This window comes from Muntiacus reevesi, chromosome 1, assembly GCF_963930625.1.
Source record: "Muntiacus reevesi chromosome 1, mMunRee1.1, whole genome shotgun sequence".
NCBI classification, from domain to species: Eukaryota; Metazoa; Chordata; class Mammalia; order Artiodactyla; family Cervidae; genus Muntiacus; species Muntiacus reevesi.
Window position 1 is genome coordinate 260,688,253 of NC_089249.1, and position 25,209 is coordinate 260,713,461.

The following is a 25,209-nucleotide window of genomic DNA, read 5'->3' on the forward strand; positions in this document are numbered from 1 at the left end:
TAAACCATAGCCTTGACTAGATGGACCTTTGTTGGCAAAGTAATATCTCTGCTTTTTAATATGCTGTCTAGGTTGGTCATAACTTTCCTTCCAAGGAGTAAGCCTCTTTCAATTTCATGGCAGCAATCACCATCTGAACTGATTTTAAAGCCCAAAAATATAGTCTGACACTGTTTCCACTGCTTCCCCATCTATTTGCCATGAAGTGATGGGACCAGATGCCATGATCTTAGTTTTCTGAATGTTGAGCTTTAAGCCACACATGCATAACACCCCCCATTATCACCACTCCCCACCAAAGCTACATTTGCTACATTTGCTCCCCACATTTGCCACAACTGATTAACTTACATTTACTCATCATAGCAGTCCACGGGGTCACAAAGAGTTGGACACAACTGAGCAATTGAACTGAATTAAACCCATCATAATCATCCAAAATCTATAGGTTACATTAGAGTTCACACTTGGTGATGTATATTACATGGGTTTGGACAAATGTATAATAACATGTATCTAACATGTACCACAATATCATACAGATTATTTTCATAACCTAAAATCTTCTCTACTCTGTCTCCTCATCCCTATCACCCTTCCCCAGCATCCACTGATCTAACTGTCTCCAGTTTTGACTTTCCCGGAAGGTCATATAATTGGATTCATACAGTATGTATGTATGTAGCCTTTCAGTCTGGCTCCTTTCACTTAGTCATATGCATTTAATGATCCTCCATGTCTTTTCAGGACTTCATAGTTCATTTTTTAAAGACCTGAATAATAATTCCATATTTTAAAACATATCTAGGAATACAGGGGAACTTCCTCAACTTGATAAAGAATATCTATAAAAAACTTACAATACCAGCATACATAAGATTAGAAATGCTTTTTAAAATATTTAACCCAATTTATCTATTCACCTAACTGAAGGACATCTTGGTGGCTTCCAATTATTGGCAAATATGGATAAGATTGCTATAAGTATCTGTGTGCAGGTTCATGTGGACTTAAGTTTTCAGTTTCTTTTGGCAAATACCAAGGAACATGATAGCTGGATCATATGGTAAGAGTATATTTTGTTTTGTAAAAAAACTGCGAAAGTATTTTCCAAAGTATCTGTAACATTTTGCATTCTCATCAATAATGAATGAAAGTGCTTTCCAGCATGCAGTATTCCAGCATTTAGTATTGTCAGTATTTTAGATTTTGGTTATTCTGAGAGGTGTGCAGTGGTATCTCATTCTTTTAATTTGCATTTCCTTGACAACACATGATGTGGAATATCTTTTCATATGCTTATCTGTCTTCTATATGTCTTCTTTCTTCCTAATTTTTGTATTTCCTTTACTTGTCTTACTGCATTAGATAGCACTTTTAGCACAATATTAAAACAGAGTGATGATACAGGTCATCCTTGCCCTGTTTCTGATCTTAGTGGGAAAGCTCTGAATTTCTCAATATTAAGTATGATGGTAACTTGTAGGTTTTCTTATACATATTCTTTATCAGGTTGAGGAAGTTCCCCTGTATTCCTAGCTACTTTATAAAAAAAAATTTCCTCTAAATCTCCATGTGCCACAATTGATTCCAGCAAAATTGATCTTGGCAAGACCATCCATAAGTCACAGGTAATCAATGTAAATGTTTGCCTTTGTCAACTTCTCCACAGTATTTGGGCACTGCTGACCACTCATTCCTGTCTGCTCTTAACTTTGGCGGCACAACCCTTTCCTGGTTTATCTTCTGTCTCCCTAACCACTCTTTCTCAGGCTTCTTTATAGATTTTACTTTCTCTTCCTATTGCTTAATTCTTGGTCCTCTCATTTCACAAGTTGTTCTACTTCTGGACAGATTCATACGCTCCCTGAGCTTAAATAACTGTCTGGATAATTATGACTTCAAAACCTGTTCCTGCTGTCTTTACTAATATCTAGCAGGTTCCTCCAATTCAGTAAATGAAATATTCATTTTCTGCCTTCCAATCCCTTGTATCCTCAACATTCACTGTCTCAGTAAATGGCACCAAGTTGCTCAGGCATCAGAAATTTGAGCTGTTTCTTTTTTATTCCTCCCTTTATGTAAACACGTTTTATTCAATAACCCTGTAAGTCATGAATAATTATATATTGCATCATTTAAATACTTTAATACTTTAATTGAATACTTCAAATATTTTAATACTTACTGACTCTCTCCTTTCCATCCTGTTCCTGACCCAGGCTAAGATCATCAAGTCTGACCTGGTTTCTGCTGTAGCCTACAAATTGTCTCCTAACTTACTCTGCTATGATATTTTTTTTTCCATATTGCAATGGCTGTGATCTCCTAAAAGCACAAATCCTCTCCATTACTCTTAAAACGAAGTCCAAATTCCTTAGAACATCACTCAACACTGCAGAATCTGCTACCATCACCCTTGCCAGACTCATTAATGGCCATCAGTTAATGTAATTATGACCTCTTTTATCTCCTGGCTTCAAAAAATTATTTCCTCTATCTGGAATACTTCTAGCTTTCAGCCTGGTGGATTAAAATTATTCTTTGGAAATATGTCAAAATACTATTTTTTTCCAGTAGGCATGCATTCTCTGATACCAGCTTAAAAGAGGACACCTGCTTTATATTCTTATGGCTCCATCTAAGTTCTCCAATCACAAAGTCCATCATATTTATTTACTTATATATTTATCTGATTTCCAAGCTAAATAGCAAGTCCTGTAAATTTTGTTTCCTAATGCATCTCTGCCATTAGGTAACTACTACTTAGTCAGTGCTTAGTAAATATTTGTTTAAGAATAAGTGAAAGCTAAAAATTTTATTTTTTTTGAAGTCAATCACATTGTCCCCCTTGATTACAAGAATATACTATGTAATTGATTTGTAAAATTTGTATTTGTTACTAATTCACCAAATTATTCTGAAAGCGTAGAGTGGAGAATTACACAGAATTCGGATGCTTTAATAAGTCCCAAGATTTCCATATATGAATGCTAGAGTATTCACTAGCAATAGAAATTTTTCTATGAAGTAAATGTGTCAACATTTGGCTCAAAATTCCACAGTGCCATCCAAGAATGTGAGCAGGTAATTGGGAAGTAATTTGGGGTCTAACCACATGGTGCTCTGTCTACGAGTCCCCTGGAGAGGGTGGCGGTGTCCAGTGAACACCTGTGCGAACACAGGGAAACCTGACTGAAGTCGCCAAGTCAGAGGATGCTAACTAGGCTTTTCTTCCCTTTCCTTCGCTCATAGAGATGCTTTCCTACTGCCTTTTTTGGAGATTAGAAGTGAGTTTTCATAACTCTTAAGGGGCTGAGAACACTGCGTGTAGGTATGCCTGTATATGTGTGGGGGGAGGAGGAGGAGCAGACAAAGAGATGGGAAGTGACAGAGATCAAATAATGATATTGGGGTACACAGCTAGATCAAGAAGTCCAAGGAAAAGCAATGCTGTCTAGTAAAGTGAAGCTCACAAATGTGAATAAGTTAATTTCTCCAAACTGCCACAGGTAGTATAGAAATGTAAGTGATGTGAGGATTGACTGCAAACAGGGTAGAGTGTTCTGTGCTTATCTGACTCTACATGCTTTGGGAGGCACGAGTCAAAGTACAAAAATGGATGAGGCTCTCTTTGAAATAAGTAGCATCGAGAAATTAGGTTTGAAGTAAAATCAAAATGCAATTTTTATCTCTGAGAGTAGCATACATTTGAAATCTCCCCCTGAATATACTGCAATAAAGTATATTTTTGATTGTAGAATAAAGAGTAATGATAACGTTTAAACTTAGATCAAAGCACATGTTTTTTAAGCTAATACAGACCTGGTTATTTTCTATTCATTGCAAATTTAAGGCAATTTAGAACTTCATATAATCACAAAATGTATATGGTTCAAAAGGCTAACAGAAAGCTCAGACATCTCCATCTGTGGGAGGATTAATGTGAAAGTAAAGATACAGTAGTGACAGTTCAAATCACTTGTCTTTTAAGACAGCACATTAAAATACCTAGAGCTTTGGAGGGCTTTTTTTTTTTTTTTTTTTGATAAAATCTAGTATAATCTATTCTGTATCAGCACTACCCAACAGCAGGGAAACAACAGCAATGACCCAAAAATGTTCCAGAGAAGTAGTAGATTTTTTAAATTAAAAAGGCAAGGTGGTCTTTAATGATCTAATGTTCATATATTTTGTACCAGTTGTTGCTGTTTAGTTGCTCAGTCGTGTCAGCTCTTTGCAACTCCATGGGCTGTAGTCCACCAGTCTCCACTGTCCTTTGGATTTTACAGGTGAGAATATTGGAGTGGATTGCCATTTCCTTCTCTGGGGGACCTTCACAACCCATAGACTGAACCCGTGTCTCCTGCATTGGCAGGTGGATTCTTTACCACTGAGCCACAAAGGAAATCCAATAATTAGTTTTAAAGTCATGAAAAAAATAAGGTAGGCTAGATATTAAAGACATTCCTATTAACTATTTTTATTCAATAAATATTTAGCATTCCCTGATTATATGCAAGAGTTATGAAAGAGGAGGAAGAAATGAGGGGGCTTCCCGAATAGCGCAGTGGTACAAAATCCGCCTGCAGTGCAGGAGCTGCAAGAGACACGGGTTTGATCCCTGGGTTGGAAAGATCCCCTGGAATAGGAATGGCAACCCACTTCAGGCTTCTTGCTTGGAAAACTCAATGGACAAAGGAGCTTGGCAGGCTACAGTCCCCAGGGTTGCAAAGAGCTGGACATGACTGAACGACTGAGTACATACACATACAGAAGAAATATTAGGTGCTTTAGTAACAGAGAATAATGAATCTATGCAAATTTTAATTATATAAGCATTTGATTTTTCAAAGTCTCACTGAACTATGAGGAATATGGCAGTATGTTTAGTTTTTAAACTACTGTAGACTATAGTACCATTCTGATAAAATGACAAATGTTTTAAGATATGGTCCCAAATATTCAAGTATTTATTTCAAAATTCTATAAAGATACATATTCATATAGTCAAAGCTCTGGTTGTCCAGTGTCATGTACAGATTTGAGAGTTGGACCATAAAGAAGGCTGAGAACCGAAGAACTGATTGTGGTGCTGGAGAAGACTTGAGAATTCCTTGGACAGCAAGGAGAGCAAACCAACTAATACCAAAGGAAATCAACCAAGGATATTCATTGGAAGTATTGATGCTGAAACTGAAGCTTCAATACTTCGGCCACCTGATGCAAAGAGCCGACTCACTGGAAAAGACCCTGATGCGGGGAAAGGGTGAGGGCAACAGGAGAAGGGGGTGACAGAGGATGAGATGGTTGGATGGCATCGCTGACTCAATGGACATGAGTTTGAGCAAGCTCCTGTAGATACTAACGACAGGGAAGGCTGGCATGTTGCATGGGACTGCAGAGTCAGACACGGTTTAGCAACTGAACAACTGGTTTCTTAATTGTTAAAACACATTTGCCTCTTCAATTCCAGATTTAACTTTTATAAAGTAGCAACCAAAACATTATATACTATAAATCTAAGGCACTGCTGATTTGGGGTCAGTGGACTCAAAATATAGCACTAAATTCTATTCATATATTTCTCTTAGGAATACTTATGACTCTAATTTTTCTCAGAGATATAGACTTTTGTGAGGAAAGATTCCTCATATTAAACCCTGAAACTCACTGTATATACTTGGAGATTTGTCAAAGTAGTTAAAAGTTTTATTTCTATAACACTGCATCAAATCCCCTAAACTAGCAGCAAGTTAATAAAAGCTTTAAAAGAGAATTGTCTTTGAAATGAATCAAATGAGCATAGTATCTGTTAGCAATAACACCATCAACTTTTTCAAATATACTACAATATTACCAATGTAGCATAAAAAATACAAGTGAGATACACTTGTACTTTAAAAAGCAAAGCACACTAAAATGCAATAGGCAGTGGCCAAAAATGGCTGGTTAGTGGTTTTATTTAATTATTCTTTCATTCATTAAACCAACAGTTATTGGGTTCCTATTACACATTAACTAAGTCAGGTGTATTAGATACAATGATGAGTAACTCACACTGATCCCTTACTATAGACACAATTACTTCTCTTCTTCAAAACTATTTTTGAAATGCTATGAAAACTTCTGAGTTCCAAAGTTTATGCTGGTTGACTGAACTTTAATCCAATGCATAATTGAGTTTTCCTATATTGAACAGATATAGTCTACTTTTTTCTTCTTAGTATTGACATGAAAAAGACAATTTTTTTTCAAATGTAACCATGATATTACTTTTAATCAGAGGAAAAAATCTCTATATAAATTTACATAGTGCTAAATTATTTAAAGTACCATTATCTTCTCAATGGGGAGTAATTTTGAAATTATGGAAGTTATCCTGAATCCATAATGATATATGCCAGTGAAATACTTCACACATGAAAACATTTTGAAATGTGATCACTGACTGATATTTACCAAGCATGTTTTTGAAACTCTGAAGAACAATCCAGCTGGATTAATTTTTCTTTCATCATATATTTATAGTCTTAGAAAAATAATTATTAAAACAGCTACAAAATATTGATGAATATTTTCAGGCAGTAAAATAACTTCTATTTTATTTACAGTGACTATTTAACTTAACTAAATTGACTTGGAAATTACTTTCCAGTGAAAATAAAATTTGAATGTATATTGATATTAGAAAGATAAGAAATTTATTATATTCAAGTAGTACATGTAGTGCCTTTAAAGTAATGTTAATCACTAAGTCATATTTTTAAATTATTTGTGAGCAATACAAATAATAATAATATAATTTAAATACTAAATAAAAATGTTAAAATTGAGAGACCAACAGAAGATTACACTAATTAGCAACACACAGCAATCTTATACAGAGCATTCATAATGCACTGATCTCCAAATGTGTCAGTCACTCATGAAAACAATGATGATAGCTATTGAAATGTTTAAATCTTGCACTTACCAACCTCCACAACACTAGAACAGTTGGGACCTGTGAAGCCATCTGGACACTTGCAGGAAAAGGAATCATCAGACAATCCTGACAAGCAGATACCTCCATTTTCACAAGGATTGGGATCACAAATATCACCTGAGAAATAAAGAAACAGATATTGACTTTTTTTTGCCTTAGGCACTAAACTGAATTATTTCATAACCCCCACTCATCTTCCTTTGATAAAATCACAATACTTTATATAGATTTACAGATAAGGTAGGCAAGACCCATTTGAAACCATGTGCTTCTAAAAGAGATGGTATGTAACATGGTTAAAATAAAATTTTTCAGTTCAAATATTGCATACTAAATTGCATACTATAAGCAAGTAATGTACTTTGGAGTTCTTTCATTATGTGTAAATGAAAGATTTTCTAATTTGTTAAAGAAGATTAACCAAAATATCTGTAGTTGACTGGTCTACTAATTACTCCTATAAATAACCTAGCTATATCCACACATTTTGCTTGATAACTTTGCAAGTTCTCTCAATAAAGGGGGTGTTTATTTCTTGATGTCTAGAGTCTGGGCTTACCCATGTGACTTGCTTTGGCCAGTAGGGTGTTAGGAGACTTGAAGTCAGTTGATGTTTGATAAATAATTTGAATAATTTTGCTTCCTTTCTTGGAACTCTGCCACAGCCCTGAGAGCAAATTCAGCCTAGGCTGCTCAAAAGAATTGAGAGGAAACATGAAAGGAAAGAGAAATAACTTGTGCAGTAACCAAAGCTGAAAACACGTGGCCATGGCTTTAATAAAGGTAGTGGATGGAATCTGGAAAAAGACTGAAAGGCTACAGGAGGCCAGAAAAATGGGTTCTCTGTGCTATATAGAGAGATGTAGTCGGTAAGACTATCATCTGAGGAAACTTTGGTGAAAGAAAATGTACCTAATACACTTTTGTATATGAATAATGACGTTCGTAGGTAGAATGTAAAAGTGTCACTTGATTCAATAACTATATTTGATAAGGTATGATAAGAAAGAGACATGCTAAATAAAGAGCAGGTGAGTCTGAAAGTTAAGAAATAGGGAGGCAGCAGGACTTATGATAGAAAAAAAAACAATTTCTCAACCCCAGCTTCTCAAACCAGTGAAAGAACAAATCCAGAGCTTTGTCAGAAAGACATGGCTTCAACATAAATATCAAATGAAGGCTGTAGCTACAAGACCTTTGTGAAAACATTTCATGTAACTCAGGTGCAGCCTGAAAGAAACTCTCAGCTAAGTAGAAAGAGATTCTAGAAATCTTAAGGATATTATCCCTGAGCAGCCTGACAGATCCAAAGTAGTGCTGATCAGGTATGGAGTGATGAACAGGCTTCAGAGAGTCACAGGTGTGGCTTTACAAAGAGCATGTGAATCAGATTTAGAAAAGCCCATACAACTTCTAAAAGAGCTTTATAGGTGAAGGTGCCATCTCCTGGAATAAAAGGGAATGAAGATTTTCAAAATTAAAAAAAAAAAAAAAACAGTGGGGCCCCAACTTCCTTACTACTTGGTATTTTGTAGGAACTTTATTCCCCTACAGAAGTTTTCTCATGAATTATTTCGTCTCTTTCCCAGACTAATTGCTCTAAAACTATACAAAAAAGGAAAATGGAGGTTAAGATATTTGTGAAATTTATAAAGCAGGTCATTAGCTATATTAACATGATAGACTAAAATACTACATTAGCACTGGATCAGATATTAGAAAAAAAGTCCTGAAATAAGTTAATAAATGAATGAAAGAATATGCTTTGGGATTACCATAGAATTTAGCATGGCTGAACCCTGGAGTATTTGATTAGCAATGACTGAGAAAGTATAAATATGCTTGATAGATGTCAGATCAGGGGAGATTAAAAAGTGACATCACCAATTATCAGTTGAGACGACAAATGTTTTTACTATGTATTTTAAAGCTTTAACATGGGCAGATATATTTTAAGAAGATTATTCTGGCAGCATTATCTATCAAGTGCATTTGAAAGTGGAGGCTGATGACTGGTAAAGATATTTCAATAGATTATTTATCTATCTCTTTATATATCTAGCTAGTGAGTCTATTTGTCCATCCAACTATCTATTCTTTGAGTACCTATTTAATGATAGGCACCAAGTGGTAACATAGGAGACATATACAAAGATAGTCCTCATGATCAGTAAGTACAGATTCCACTACAGTAGATGAAAAGGATAGAAACAATTACAGTACATGATAATAAGATCCATGATGAGTATACATGATCCAAATTATAGGATCACAGGAGACTTCTAAATGGATGCAGTACTGTTCAGCGATGCAGAAGAAAAGAAGGTACAGGCTTAACATCCCAGGACAAGAAAATAACATATATGAAGGAAAGGATCACTGCTCATCCCAGGAACTTCAAATAGGCCACTATAATTAAAGCATAGAATAGTATGATGAGTAGAAGGAAATGAGCTCAGAAAGGCAGCATGGTCATCTAGATAAAGGCCTTGTACGCCATACCCCAAATTCTGAAGCTTTCCTGTAAGCACTGAAAAGTCATAAAAGGACGTTACATATGAGGAAGTATAGGATCACACTGGTGTTATGGAATGCTGACTCAGGCGACATTGTGTTGAATTAAATGGAGGAGTCAAGGCTGATGGCAAATGGACTAAGCATGAATCCTCTGAGGTAGTCCCATAAAAAACGACGACTTTCTTATGGACAAGGAAAGCAATGAAGCACCATTTAAACCCAATCCAGTTAATAAATGCTAGCTAGTAAGATAGAAAACGATAGTCCCCCGAAATCACTACCGCCCCATTAGAAACAAGGCGTTATTGTTGAGATTGTCTAGAAAGTCAATTACTAGTTTAAAAGTGTGATCCTGCCTGTCTTTCTTCAGTGTGAGCAAAAAAGCACAGCTCTGTACAGTCAGACCAACAACACGGCCATCTGCTCACTCTGCACATTGCATAAAGATGAGTATTAACACCGAAGCTGTTTTTTGATAAGATGTCAGTCATATCTCTGTGCATTGTGAATACTACAGGAAGAGGAATTCTACATTCCCCAGACGAGGATCTGTTGTTGCAGCAGTGTCAACAGATCAAGGAACATTGCAGGTGTTTATATTGATTTATTTACACTGACAGGAGTGATCTCCACAGGAGAAAGGCAAGGCGTGAACAGTATCCTCCAGGTTCACAAGAATACAGGCTATATATACATTTATTCAAAATCAAGATCTCTCATTCTGACCCCTCTCACTCCTAGAGCCAGGTCCCTTCATGTGAGCTCAGCCAGAGTCACATGAGACCACGATGTCCGGTCCCTTTGGTTGACCCCCCATCACGCAGAGCTTTGTTGGCCCAAGAAATCTTTCTTAGTATTTGTGCTGCCCTTTCTAAGTGATCATACTTAATCTAGTTGATTTTCCACAGGTGTGTCTGCCAGTCATCCGCTGTTTCTGTGGTCACAACGAGACAGGACGGTCTGTTTACCTCTCATTATAGCTCGTAGACGCCAGCTGCTCTTCGGCTGACCTGTTTTCTCTCTTGTGCTTTTTGTTCTGTCTGCTAATTACTTATTTTGAAGATGTTAATATTGTGAAAATCCGTATTTTATCCCCATTATTGATATCTACTCAGTGTCTTTCTGAAACATAGAAAAGAAGTAATAGATTTGACCAAAATGTGCCAGTAGAACCAAGAGGACGTTGTGACCAAACTGATGTGTGGGTTGAGGGCGCGCAAAAAATTTGGATTGATTTCTAGAGTTCCTGCCTGTACAACTGTAAGGCCATCTTTCATAAGGAAATATAATGGATTCGTTGTTAAAGGAATTATTGTTTTTAAGAAGTGTGCAGAGTATCCAAAATGAAAATGTCCTATAAAGGTATCAAATGATCAGATATGGAATGAAGAACGTTTGATAAAACATGGATTGTTAAGTACAGATGTGAATACTATAATCCAGTGAGAGTCATTAAAGGGACGGGAAGAGAGGGGAGCAGAACAAATGGGGAAGGGAGAGAGGAGAAGTCCTTGACCACACTGACAAAGGAGAATAAAGAGGGAAGATTCTTCAAGAGAGGAGGAAAATAGTGACAAGCCTCTTCCACAACAGTATGTATATCCAATCTATTCACTTAGGGTCTAATATGTCAAGGACTGCCTGAGATTAATTAAAGGCCCCCACACGTAGCTGTGATAGATGGATAATGTCAGCAAAAAAACAAAGTTTAGATGGGCACAGTGGAACCCAAACACAGTGAGGGTTATTAGAGTCTGTGCTATATATTTGTTTCCCCACACCTAATTATTAATAGCACCCCTGTGTGTCAGTTGGGTTCTCCATGAAGACAAAGAGTATAGCAAGCTTATTAAAAAGTAATGCCCGAGAAAGAAAAAATGAGGAAGTAGCAGAAAAGGGCTGGAAAAGCTCTCATCTTGCGATGCAGATCTGATACCTGTGAAAAGAATTGGGTGGTCGTGGGGAGCAGGGGGTCACTGAAGGAAGACTGAGCTGAGGAGTCTCAGTCTATAATGCAAAACTGACAGTCTTAACTAATCCACCTGGGAGCTCCAAAGCAAAGATTACACTTCAGAGGAATCTCCCAAAGGTGGAAATGACCAGACACTAGCTCAGTTTTTGACAGGAGGAGGCCCAGGCAGAGTAAAGTTCTAAGGCTCTAATGGGATCGTGAAGAAAGTGCTACCAAAGACAGTCAGGGGAAGTTAAATGCATTCTTTGCAGTCAAACAGCTTGTTCTTTCTTGAAAGGATATTGGAGCCATGCACCTCCATGGGTACCAAGGTCCTCTTTCACTCTCAAAGCTGTCCTGGTTTGGATAAGTTACATAATTACTTTGGTCAAAACCAGGGTATCTTAGCTTTCTTTCTTTTATCTACACCCACTACCTCAGTAGGCTGATACCTTCAGTTCAGTTCAGTTGCTCATTCGTGTCTGACTCATTGCGACCCCATGGACTGCAGCACACCAGGCCTCCCTGTCCATTTCCAACTCCTGGAGTTTACCCAAACTCATGTCTATTGAGTCAGTGATGCCATCCAACCATCTCATCCTCTGTAGTCCCCTTTTTTAACTGCCTTCAATTTTCCCCGGCATCAGGGTCTTTTCAAATGAGTCAGCTCTTTGCATCAGGTGGCCAAACTATTGGAGTTTCAGCTTCAACATCAGTCCTTCCAATGAATATTCAGGACTGATCTCCTTCAGGATGAGCTGGTTGAATCTCCTTGCAGTCCGAGGGACTCTCAAGAGTCTTCTCCAACAACACAGTTCAAAAGCATTAACTCTTTGGTGCTCAGCTTTCTTTATAGTCCAACTCTCACATCATGACCCATACATGACTATTGGAAAAACCATAGCTTTGACTAGACAGACCTTTGTTGGCAAAGTAATGTCTCTGCTTTTAATATGCTGTCTAGGTTGGTCATAACTTTCCTTCCAAGGAGTAAGTGTCTTTTAATTCAAGGCTGATACCTTAGGTAGAAATAAACCCTTTCTGGTTAAAATTTCAAGTCTAATTCAAATGTACTTCAGGGACTTCTGATTCTCTGTCATTTCAACTAATCTGAAAAAGCATCAGCTTAAGAATCCTGATTAAAATGCAGCTGACTTCTGGATATCAAGTCAGTGTTTTGTTGTCTCTTAGTTTCCCAGTGGATGTGTTGGTAGAGTCTTTTAAAACTAAGATGGCAACTGATACAAGAAGACAGGCTCATGAACGGAAAACAGGACAATGCATGCTTTCATGGTTCTTTATTTCACTGTCAGCAGGTTCCTAAAATATACCTCTGTAGATTGTAATCTGTGTGCAGTGTTATACCTTGATGTTTCTTGGCTGGCTGGCCTCACCTGCTTTAGATTAGGACAGATGTGTTTAATTTGAATCTAACTATGTTTTATGATTCCATCTGCAGTTTATGGCAGACTCAGGCAAATTAAGCTGATGCCGATTTGCCTTTTGGCAATCGAATGCAGCAATTATTTTTCCCAGGGGCAAGAAATCATTGCAGGCTAAATTTAACTTCCCATTTGCCCGCTCTCTCCCCCCACTCTCTAGAGTTCTGTTTGGACTGGGACCATCCTGTCTGTGCTCAGCATCCTCCTCATTCTTCTCACTGACCCACCACCTGTTGCCAGTCACCTCCTGTTCAAAATGATTTAGGGACTGTCTTATTTCACTTTATTATCAATTGCGTGATCTTTTAGCCAAAATCGCAAAGTGTGTATGAATCTATAAAATACAGCGCTGCAGAAGACAGTGCAGAAAAGAAAAAAAAAAAACCCACTAACGTTTGTACCCTTATGATTGTGGTTGTGTTTTTGTGCGAGCTCAGTATACTGTCATGCAACTTGTGATGTAGGGAAAAGGAGAAAATTCTGTTGGCACTAATCTGGGAATTGGGTGGACAGAACAGCTAATTTGCCTCATTGATATGTAACTATCTGATGGTTTATAAATTGAGTTTTCTTTACATATTACTGCTTATCTCCAGTTTACAAATCAGAGAACCCCTGACTCAGTTATCATGTATTGATACTCCAGGAACCAAACGTTAGACCCTGGGAATGTCGCCTAGATGAAGACACATATGAATCCTGCATTCCTGAAATTCATAGTATAGTGGAGGGGATGCACATAAAAAACTGGCAAATAAGCAAGGTATTGTCCACTGTAACAAAATCCATGTTGGGGTGGGGGAAAGGTAAGAGGAGAACAAACTGATGAGAAATACAGTAAATATAACTAGTTACTTAAGATACCCAGTCAAGAAAGGCTTCTTTGAAGAGGTGCCACTTGAGCTGAAGCTGAACATTAGCCAGTCACGTTAAAACCTAAGGAAGAGTCTTGCAGGCAGAGGGAATAGCAAGTGTGTGGCCTGAGTGATAGGCAAGAGAGTGATGAATTCAAGCAATACGAAGGAGGCCAGAGTGTCCAGAATACAGTGATAAAGTGTCACTAAATGTTTTTTGTCAGCAACAGAGTTTTAGCAGGAACCAAGTTATAACTAAAGCCGCACATTTGGTTCTCTGTCCTTATGATAATCAAGGACATTTCTTCTAAGCCTACTCTTACTATATTATCAAACATCTACTGAAAATATATTATTATATTTCTCTTTTTAGATATTAATATAGTTACACAGTACTGTATTAACATAGTGTTGTAAATATATGAATAATTTATCTCGATGAATGCATGCGTCTCCGTTTCCTTTATTCCTTTAGCAATCCAAGAAGCCACCTACAATATATCTGTACCTTCATCCCTGCCCTCTCCTCATTTCTGAAAGAAAATTTGTATACAGATGCAAAATTAAAAACAAAAATGTAGTAACATATCTCTAAAGCATATAGCTACACTAACAGAAGATATTAATATTAATTTCTTCAACACCTCTGCAAACTAAATGTAAAAATTGTCACAGTACATATTTATATGTGGTAAAGTAAATGGAGACTGTATTTTGTTTGTTTTACTTTGGATCTTTTTTAATGGAATTATAATTGACAATATATTAGTTTCAAGTGAACAACAAACATAGTGATTTAGTATTTTCATACACTACAAAATGATCACAACAAGTCTAGTTACCACATGTCACCACACGAGTTATTATAATATTACTGACTATATTCCCAATACTGTAATATTACTTCCCTGTGACTCTTTTATTTTATAAGTAGAAGTCTGCACCTCTTAATCCCCTTCACGCATTTCACCCATCTTCCAACCCTCTCCCCTCTGGCAACCATGTTCTCTGTATCTGAGTCTGTTTCTGTTTTGTTTATTCACTTGTTTTTGTTTATTTGGCTGTACTGTGGGACTTGTGGGATTTTAGTTCCCTGAGCAGAGATCAAACCCTGACCTTAGCAGTGACAGCTCAGAGTCCTAATCACTAGACCACCAAGGAATTCCCCTTGTTCATTTGTTCCATTCTTTAGATCCACATTTTAGTGAAATCATATTAGATTTGTATGTCTCTGTCTGACTTATTTCACTTAGCTTAATACCCTCTAGGTCCAAGCTTACATGATCAATTCATCTATGACAGAGGCGGCAAGGATATTCATTGGGGGAAAGACAGCCTCTTCAATAAACAGTGTTGGGAAAACTGGACAGCTACATAGAAAAGAATGAAACGACTACTTCCTTACACTATACATAAAAAATAAATTTAAAATGGATTAAAGATTTAAATGCAAGACCTGGAATTATAAAACTCCAAGAATAAAACAGGTTCTAAGCCCTTTGATACCATTCTTTGCACAATTTTGGGGGTTATGTCTCCTCAGGCAGGGGCAACGAAAGCACAAATAAACCAATGAACTACATCCATGTAAAAAGCTTCTGCACAGCAAAGGAAACCATCAACAAAATGAAAAGGCCAACCTATTGAATGGGAGAATATATTTACAAATGATATATCTGATAAGGAGTTGATATCCTAAATACATAAAGAACTCGTACAGCTTAATATCAAAAACAAACAAAAAACAATCTGATTAAAAAACAGACAGGGGACCTGAGTAGACATTTTACCAAAAAAACACACGCAGAAGGCCAACAGGCACTTGAAAAGATGCTCAACATCCCTAATTACCAGAGAAATGCAAATCATAACCACAGTGAGATACAAGAGACCATTTAAATTCATGTTCCGCAACCAGGACAACCTCATCTTCCGTTTATTGCTCTCCATTGAACTTGGCAGTTATACTATCACTTCATTTAAAACTGAAAGAAAACAAAAGCTTTGTCTTCAATTGCACAAGTTAGAATTTGAACCAACCTGTAAACAGAGTACTTGGCAAAATGAGCCACTTCTCATACACAAGTGAGCAATAACTCTAGTTAAAATGAGATAAAGTTCAGGAGAATTTGCATAGTCAACCTGGTAAAACTCACAAATGTTAGCACCCTTATGACTTACTGCCAGTGAAATTGTACAGAACAAAATAAATGTCACTTTTGAATCAACAGTAGGACTGAATTTACTTTGGTGCCTCTTGAGGACCCTTTGTGCTGAATACTGCAATTTTATTTGCTGTATGCTCTAATGAATTTGACGCATAGATTTTTATTTTAAAGTCTTTCTTCACAAGCTAAAGCTTAAAAGTGTGGACAGTTTAAATTAAAAAACCAAACAAAAACACTGTTCAAAAGGTTTGATGTGATTGTTCGCTTCATTTGTGCTTTAAAAACAAATTTTAGTTGATGTTTCAGACCATCCTGCAATTTGGATGAGAAAGAAATAAAAAAAAAAAAGAATATTCGTGTTGAGAAGACCTGTCATTTCACTGGAAAAATCATGTGACGTACTTGTAATGAAAGAAAAATTAACACCTTGATGTCCACAGGACTCCCAATGACCACATGCAGTTAGGGAAGACACAAATCTAATGAAAGAACATGGAGTTTGTAGACTCACTCAGGGATACGCTAAAGCTAATTTAAAGCAGGATGTTTCTTAGTCGTTTCTGTTGTTGAGTCTCTAAGTTCTGTCTGACACTGCACCCCCCTGGACTCCTGGCGTAGGCCCCCAGACTCTGCTGTCCATGGGATTTCCCAGGCAAGAATATCAGAGTGGATTATCATTTCTTTCTCCAGGGGATCTTCTCAACCCAAGGATTGAACCCTCATCTCCTGCTTTGCAGGCAGATTCTTTACTGCGGAACCAACAGGGAAGTCTGTCTTAGCTGTTAGCCAGTGGTTTATCTCACTATTTTTAAAGATAGATTTTTTCTTCTTAGATAACTTTTTAAATGTGAGGGAAATATAGTATTGAAGAGAGTTAGAAGGAAATCAGCAATAATTTTGAGGGTTGACTATTTGAATTTTACATCCTTTACCACACAGCTTCAATCAAGGCTAATTGCATGAAAATATAAAAATATTTTGGGCTCTACATTTTGAAAAAGGCTTTTGGCATATTTTGTATTTTAAAACACTCTAGAGAGTCCCTTAGAATAACAAAATCTAGAGTTTTTAGAATTGAAAGGGACATTAGAGATGATCTAACCCAGTGGTTCTCAAACTTTGCTGAATATTAGAATCACAGGGGAGTTTTTAAAATTCCTGATGCCCAGTCCAATTAAGTCAGAATCACTGGGGTTGGAAAACAGACTTCTGCATTTCTTAAAGCTCATCCAAACTTTTCAACTTATTAAAGAAGAAGGAACACAAATATGAGAATATGAGGAAGGAAAGAAAGGAGGAAGGAAGAAAGTATGTATTTTCCTGTCTTCAACTGAGAGGAAGGCAAAAGAGGAAAGAATTTATTAGACTAGCTTTCTTGGTAGTTCAGTATGAGTTATGGAAAAAAAAAAATACCTGCGGGAAGCCAGAATCAGCAAATTGAAAATAAAGGCACACAGCATGTTAGGGAGAGCAGAACAGATACTACTTACTACTAACATATATTGAATTTCCATAGAACAATTAGCTATAACTTTATAAATCACAAGCTAATTCAACCATATCATGGAATTCCCAAGTATATTTTGACTATATTATTTCTACCTGTGAAGAATATTCATCAAGTTAATATTAACTGAAGCCCATTTACATTCCATTAAGTGATAATTGCTGCACATATTATAGGGCCCCTGATAGACAATCACCTGTTCTTTATAGAGTCTAACAAAAGACATAGATAAGTTGACAGGTAGTTACCATGCCATGTTAGGTCTATGAGAAGGGAAATTCCTGCTGCCAAAGGATCATGAGAGAGCAGCACCAAACTCTGTCCGTGAGTTAGGAAGCTCTCCCAGGGCAAGTGATCTTCAATTTAAAACAAGAGGATTAATGGAAACCAGCCAGGCAAAGGGATGGCCTAGAGACCCCCTGCAGAAGGGAACACATATGCAATTGTAGGGAGCAGAGCCAGAGCCCGGCTTAAGAAACCAGATGAAACTCATTTTAGCTAGACAGAAGAGAGAGAACAGAAATGCAAAGAGGCAAGACTGAAGAAGAAGCGTTACCCAGGGTGTACAGTGTCTTTAAGACACTCCTAGGGAGCCTGAGATTTCCCTGGTGGCTCAGATGGTAAAGCGTCTGCCTACAGTGCAGGAGACCCAGGTTCAACCCCTGAGTCGGGAAGATCTGGAGAAGGAAATGGCAACCCACTCCAGTATTCTTGCCTGGAAAATCGCATGGATGGAGGAACATGGTCGGCTACAGTCCACGGGGTCGCAAAGAGTTGGACACGACTGAGTGACTTCACTTTCTTAAGGAATCTGGGCATTCTTGAGTATAAAGTACAGCCATTTAGGGGTCTAATAAGAAGGGTGACATGATAATTCACCCTGGAAGCAATGTGAAGAATGGATTACTAGAGGTAAAGTCTAAGGGTGACAGACCAGTGAGGAAGTGGCAAATTTTAGTCTGGCACAAGCGACTGCTGACTTGCCTTGGAGTACTAAATAGTAAATGGAAACAAGTGGATCCCAAAAGACATACAGAAAAAGGAAATTCATAAAGCCAATGGGATGGCCGAAAAGAGAAGAACTAATGATGAAACTCATATATTAAAACTTAACAAAAAACTCTGCCTTTCATTTTTATAGAAAACATGGCCTAAGGAGCAAGTTTGGTGATGGTGATGAAGGGGAATGAAGATTTCTGTTTCAGAAATGCTTGGATGAAAATGTTTATAGCCATCCACTTGGAGACATTTAGTGAGAAGATAATTTTATGGATTTGAACCTGTGGAGAAAGATTCAGTTTAGAGATCGAGAAATTAGCATGAAGTCGATCTTTTAAATCATGGAAATACAAACACAAATTCTCAGAGGTGTTTCTGGAAATATGATCTAAAAGTAGATACATGTTTCTACCTTGTAAACTCTCTTAAGTTTCGAATCATTTTAACTTATTCACCAAATTCTCCGCATGCCAAAGATTGGTGTCTGATCATTTGATTCAAATAAAATGCTATCCAAATGAGAACTGTGTGGGAGAGAGTTGGAAATGTGTTTAATATGGCAGAAAACTGATAGTGTTTTGGCGCTGATGGGAAGCAGCTATCAGAAAAGAAGTTAAAGGGACGGTAGAGAAGGAAATGCTCAGAAGGGTTTGAAAATCACTCAGTCGTGTCCAACTCTATGTGACCCCCATGGACTACTCAGTCCATGGAAATCTCTAGGTCAGAATACTGGAGTAGATAGCCTTTCCTTTCTCCAGAGGATCTTCCCAACCCAGGGATCCAACTCCGGTCTCCTGCATTGAGGGCAGATTCTTTACCAGCTGAGCCACAAGGGAAGCCCAAGAATACTGGAGAGGTTAGCCTATCCCTTCTCCAGCGGATCTTCCCGACCCAGGAGTCGAACTGGGGTCTCCTGCATTGCAGGTGGATTCTTTACCAACTGAGCTATGAGGGAACGCGGTGAAGGATGGGCTTCAGATATTTGTGGAGGGAATCACCTTTAGCACGGGTAGGGATCTGATATAATCAACTTGGATGTCTGTATGTTTACAGATGCTTTAGACAAATTGAGGGAGTTTTCTGGTGTCTTCTATGTGTACCAGGGAAGAAAATGTGATGGGATCACAGGCTTGAGAAGAGTAGAAAGTAAGTAATATGTACTTGCAGTAAATAGAAGGTTGCTACCTGGAAGGCACAGAAAAAAGTCTGAGGGAAAGGAGGAGGGCCCAGCTGAGCTTGGAGTCAAGAACTGGCACCGGCAACAGTACCCAACCTTGTTATCTGGTTAGAGGACAATAGCTAGTGCTCAGGCAGGAGGAAGACCCTGGCCCAGGTTTGCTGTGTTACCAAATAGGTGTGGAGGAGGTCAACAAAAGAGTGACACCTGACTGCTTTGGATTTTCTAATGCATAAATAAGATAGCCTATTGTGTGCTATGCGCTAAGATTATATATTTTTCTAATTATGAAAAAATTCTAAAGCCAGTGAGTTGTTCTTTCAGAGACTATCATAGTTCTTCAGTTGACAGCAAAGGACAAACTAAAAGACAGAATTTGGCTGCTATATATAAATAATGCAGTACATCATGATGATAACACTTAGTCCATCAATCCTTGTCAAGAATGCAAACTCACACTGACTTTACAAGAACAATCAGCTACTACAAAGAAGATGAAATCCAGTGCCATATGCAATGGTGGAAGATTCACATTGCCTTCTTTTTTAGACCTTAGACTGTGAATTATTTCGTTTCTAAATGTAAAGCTGCACAACTACAATAGAAACATAATCTTCAAGGAAAATGAGTAGAAAAACAAATTGGCTATATTGATCACTTATTAAGCATAGTGACTCAAGAAACAACAGGACATTTTATCATCATTACATAACCCGTTTAATTATGTTTTTCAGGTAGAAAGGCTATGTAATGCTAAAATTAAAGGAAAAAAATCTGCAAAGTCTAATTTTGTGTTTTATTTAGAATCTTCTTTTTAAAAGTCATAATTTAAGACAGCAGTAAAATGACAGTTTCAAACTCCACCATGCGAAAGTTGAAGCAATATATTTCACTGTTTTAAGGGCAGCCCCTACTATTTACTGCCAGAATGTTTAAAGTAGTCAATCATTTCATCAAATAACATGTTTATAAACTGTGCCACTGAACCTGACTATATATATTCCTCAATTTGGTTTGTGGAGGAAAGAAATCACAAAAATTAAAACTAGTCCTTTTTCAGCTAAAAATAACTAATTTACAGAATGTAAGTCATATTTTAGAAGTCTGATTTAGATCTTGATTAAATTTCATAAAAAGTGAATGATTTCATATTTATCTTTTACAGTAATATTTTCACATGAAAGCAACATTTTATAGAATAGCTGCCAAATGCTCTAATTTCAGGTAATCTGTAACATTTCAGAATTTATATCATTTATCCAAAGATAAAACAATCTTAGAAGAAACATAAATTACTTTGATAGACCACTCTCCATAGATAGCTTCCTGATAAACAATTTGATGTATTTACTTGCTTGCTTAAATTTTCACACTTCATATATCCTTTGATTCTATCATTACATAATTCAACCAATGTTACAACATTTCATTATTGTATAGTGATATTAGTTAATATTATTGTGACTATGTACCAGACACTATACTAAGTGCTTTATGGGTATTATATCATTTAATCTTCATAATATGCCTATGATAAACTTTGCTGATATTGTTAATAAACCTTATTTTCTTTATGAAAAACTGAAATTTACTGAAGTTCCAGAATGTAAAGGCATAGAATAACAGAGGCAAAATAAAATTCACATGTAGTCAGCATGGTTTCAGGAATAAGAAACTGTGCATGTTGGAATGATTTCCCTTGCCCCTGTTTTCCTTCACCTTTCTCTTTGCTGCTTCAAGTTCTTTATTTTTTTTAAAGTTCTTTTCATTCTCTGACTAGAGATCAATTATTTAGTATTATTATGTGTTGTCTACCTTCTCATCTTTGGATAATTTCACCCTCTTGGAAAATGAAGTGGATGAACAACATATGAACCATTGTTTGAGTTAATGATAGCAAGTAGTAGAATAATATCTGGTTCACAGCAGGACACACACACACACATACAAATATATGCACATATATGGGGAAAGAATATCATATTCATATTTGAATGAACTTATACATAAGTTCTATTAGCACAAGAAGTACAATGATGACAATTATTTGAAAATAGCAAAACACTTGCAACAGGAATAAAGCTTTTAGAAAACTGAGGTAGCATATCTCACCAGCAATTTGGCTAGAAAGAGGCAAAATCCAGGTAACATTTCACACACTGATATCACTGTCATTCTGTTGTTGCAGTTTGTATCATATACAAACATGACCATAAAGGTTTTTTTCATTAGACTTTAAGTTAATAACAATATCTTCATTTAATTGATCACTTACTGTGATCCAAGCACCTTCATTTTTAGAAAAAAATCAAAACAACTGCCTATATTCAGAGCATGTGAATTCTGGCAACAGAATTAAATCAAGAATCTGAACTATTAATTACCACTTTTTAGCATTATGTTAAAGTTCAACATTTTTCCTAATTCTAAAAACAGTATATGTTCTAGGAAAAAAAAATGGGTAGTCACATGCAAAACAGGGAAACTGGACCCCTTCTCTGCATTGCATTCTTTGTGGAGTTTGCTCAGCGTTCAAATGTTCTTTTGATGAATTTGTACGGGAGAAAGTGGTCTCCCCGTCCTGTTCCTCCACCATCTTAGCTCCTCCTGCATTTCATTCTTGAACCCTAGCAGTAGCCACTGTAGTGAAGTTTGCTCAGTCATATCCAACTTTTTTTTTTTTTTTTTTTTTTGACTGTAGCCTGCCAGGCTTCTCTGTCCATGGAATTTTCCAAGGAAGAACACTGGCGTGGGTTGCCTTTCCCTTCTCCAGGGGATCTTCCCAACCCAGGGATCAAACTCAGGTCTCCAGCATTGCAGGCAGATTCTTTACCATCTGAGCCAGTAGGAAAGCCCACTGTCAGCTCATTCTTTTGTATCCTTTCTGAAATCTACAAGTTAGTACTCTTAGTTTGTTTTACCCAAATAAACAAAAATGGTGCTTATACCGGGAATATAACCTTAGAAGTAAGTGTTTGCTTCAGACAATTTTATTGACATTGCCTACTATCCTTTCAATAATATTATCCCAATCTAGAATATCACTAATAGTATATTACTCTTCTTTAAGGTTTATGTCATTGGGCTGGGACTGACTGCAAATTAACCTACATTATTGCAAGCATTATATACATATGATTTCCATTCCTCCTTAATATTAGCAATTTAGAAATTAGTTCCAACATGATAAAAACTCTGAGTTTTGTTACCTGAGAAGAAAAAACAAAGGATGTTCTGCTTAACTGTATAACTAATCCAAAAGATACAGAAACACAGAGACTCTTTAATTCTATTCTGAATGTGGGCCACAAAGTGAGATTGTTGTTGGCAATTTTTTTCCCAGACCCAGGGTTAGGAAACTCAAGAGGCACGTCAGTACACCCTAACAGGTCTTCAGAAGACCTACCTTCCATCCTTACCCTTTTCTCCCCAACCTTGAGGTTGGAGTAACTCTTTACAGGAGATTATTAAAATTTGTAAGCATAAAGTCAATACGTAAATGCTGTTGGATCATATCAAAATCCTGTGTTAAATGAAAAAGCAGGAAATATTCTATAAGCTCTTTCTAGAGTTGGAGAGAAGAAAAGAAAGACCTGGAAAGGTATATGCAAGGAGATTAAGATAGCCATCTCTAGATAGAGAGTAATCAGAATATTTAAATATTCTTCATCGTTTATTTTTATGTTGCAATGTTTCCTAAAATTTTGTGCCATGCTTTTTTAAAATAAGAAAAAAAATCTACTTAAAAAACTCATAACATTTAAAAATCCAATTAGCAGCAAGGGAGAAGCAGAAATGATAACTATTAAGGTTGAACTGAAAGAAACAGAGGTTAGTGAGCATCATGACGGGTCATACTGATGCTTAGTGAGCATATTTCAGTTCAGTTCAGTTCAGTTCAGTTCAGTCACTCAGTCATGTCTGACTCTTTGTGACCCCATGAATCGCAGCACGCCAGGCCTCCCTGTCCATCACAAAGCCCCGGAGTTTACTCAAACTCATGCCCTTCGAGTCGGTGATGCCATCCAACCATCATATCCTCTGTCATTCCCTTCTCCTCCTGCCCCCCAATCCCTCCCAGCATCAGGGTCTTTTCCAATGAATCAACTCTTCGCATAAGGTGGCCAAAGTATTGGAGTCTCAGCTTCAGCATCAGTCCTTCCAATGAACACCCAGGACAGATCTTCAGGATGGACTGGTTGGATCTCCTTGCAGTCCAAGGGACTCTCAAGAGTCTTCTCCAACACCACAGTTCAAAAGCATCAATTCTTTGGCGCTCAGCTTTCTTCACAGTCCAACTATCACATCCATACATGACCACTGGAAAAACCATAGCCTTGACTAGACGGAGCTTGGTTGGCAAAGTAATGTCTCTGCTTTTCAATATGCTATCTAGGTTGGTCATAACTTTCCTTCCAAGGAGTAAGCGTCTTTTAATTTCATGGCTGCAGTCACCATCTGCAATGATTTTGGAGCTCAAAAAAATAAAGTCTGACACTGTTTCCACTATCTTCCCATCTATTTCCCATGAAGTGATGGGACCAAATACCATGATCTTAGTTTTCTGAATGTTAAGCTTTAAGCCAACTTTTTCACTCTCCTCTTTCACTTTCATCAAGAGGCTCTTTAGTTCTTCTTCACTTTCTGCCATAAGGGTGGTGTCATCTGCATATCTGAGGTTATTGATATTTCTCCCAGCAATCTTGATTCCAGCTTGTGCTTCTTCCAGACCAGTGTTTCTCATGATGTACTCTGCATAGAAGTTAAATAAGCAGGGTGACAATATACAGCCTTGATGTACTCCTTTCCCTATTTGGAACCAGTCTGTTGTCCCATGTCCAGTTCTAACTATTGCTTCCTGACCTGCATACAGGTTTCTCAAGAGGCAGGTCAGGTGGTCTGGTATTCCCATCTCCTTCAGAGTTTTCCAGTTTATTGTGATCCATACAGTCAAAGGCTTTGACATAGTCAATAAAGCAGAAATAGATGTTTTTCTAGAACTCTCTTGCTTTTTCGATGATCCAGCGGATATTGGTAATTTGATCTCTGGTTCCTCTGTGTTTTCTAAAACCAGCTTGAACATCTGGAAGTTCTCGGTTCACGTATTGCTGAAGCCTGGCTTGGAGAATTTTGAGCATTACTTTACTAGTGTGTGAGATGAGTTCAATTGTGTGGTAGTTTGAGCATTCTTTGGGATTGCCTTTCTTAGGGATTGGAATGAAAACTGTCCTTTTCCAGTCCTGTGGCCACTGCTGAGTTTTCCAAGTTTGCTGGCATATTGAGTGCAGCACTTTTACAGCATCATCTACTTAGTGCTAAAAATGTGCTCTTTATGAACTAAGACTATTCTCACCAACCAAATGACAAGCATACTACTATCAACATACTACTACTATTATCAATCACTTTGTGATTAGAAGCAAATAGTGAATAAAAAGTAAGGTTAAATAACTCACTTGAGATTCCACTTCTAATATGTAATAACACCTATACTCAACCCCATGATATCTGATTTCTTATTCTTTGATCTAGAACCTGACAAGGAGTGAAGTAATATCCAAGGAGTAGGCAACCAAAAAAATATTATTGAAATGTCAGTAGCGGTC

General features: G+C 37.2%; 1 protein-coding gene across 2 annotated transcripts in view; it reads right to left on the reverse strand.

The window, feature by feature from the left end:
- EDIL3 (EGF like repeats and discoidin domains 3) overlaps window positions 1–25,209 on the reverse strand; it is a 450,361-nt gene that overhangs the window by 318,347 nt on the left and 106,805 nt on the right. For both annotated transcript variants that reach the window (XM_065919096.1, XM_065919097.1), the window contains exon 2: window positions 6,977–7,105. In XM_065919096.1, the coding sequence (XP_065775168.1) occupies window positions 6,977–7,105 (129 nt within the window). The remainder of the gene's footprint in view (window positions 1–6,976; window positions 7,106–25,209) is intronic.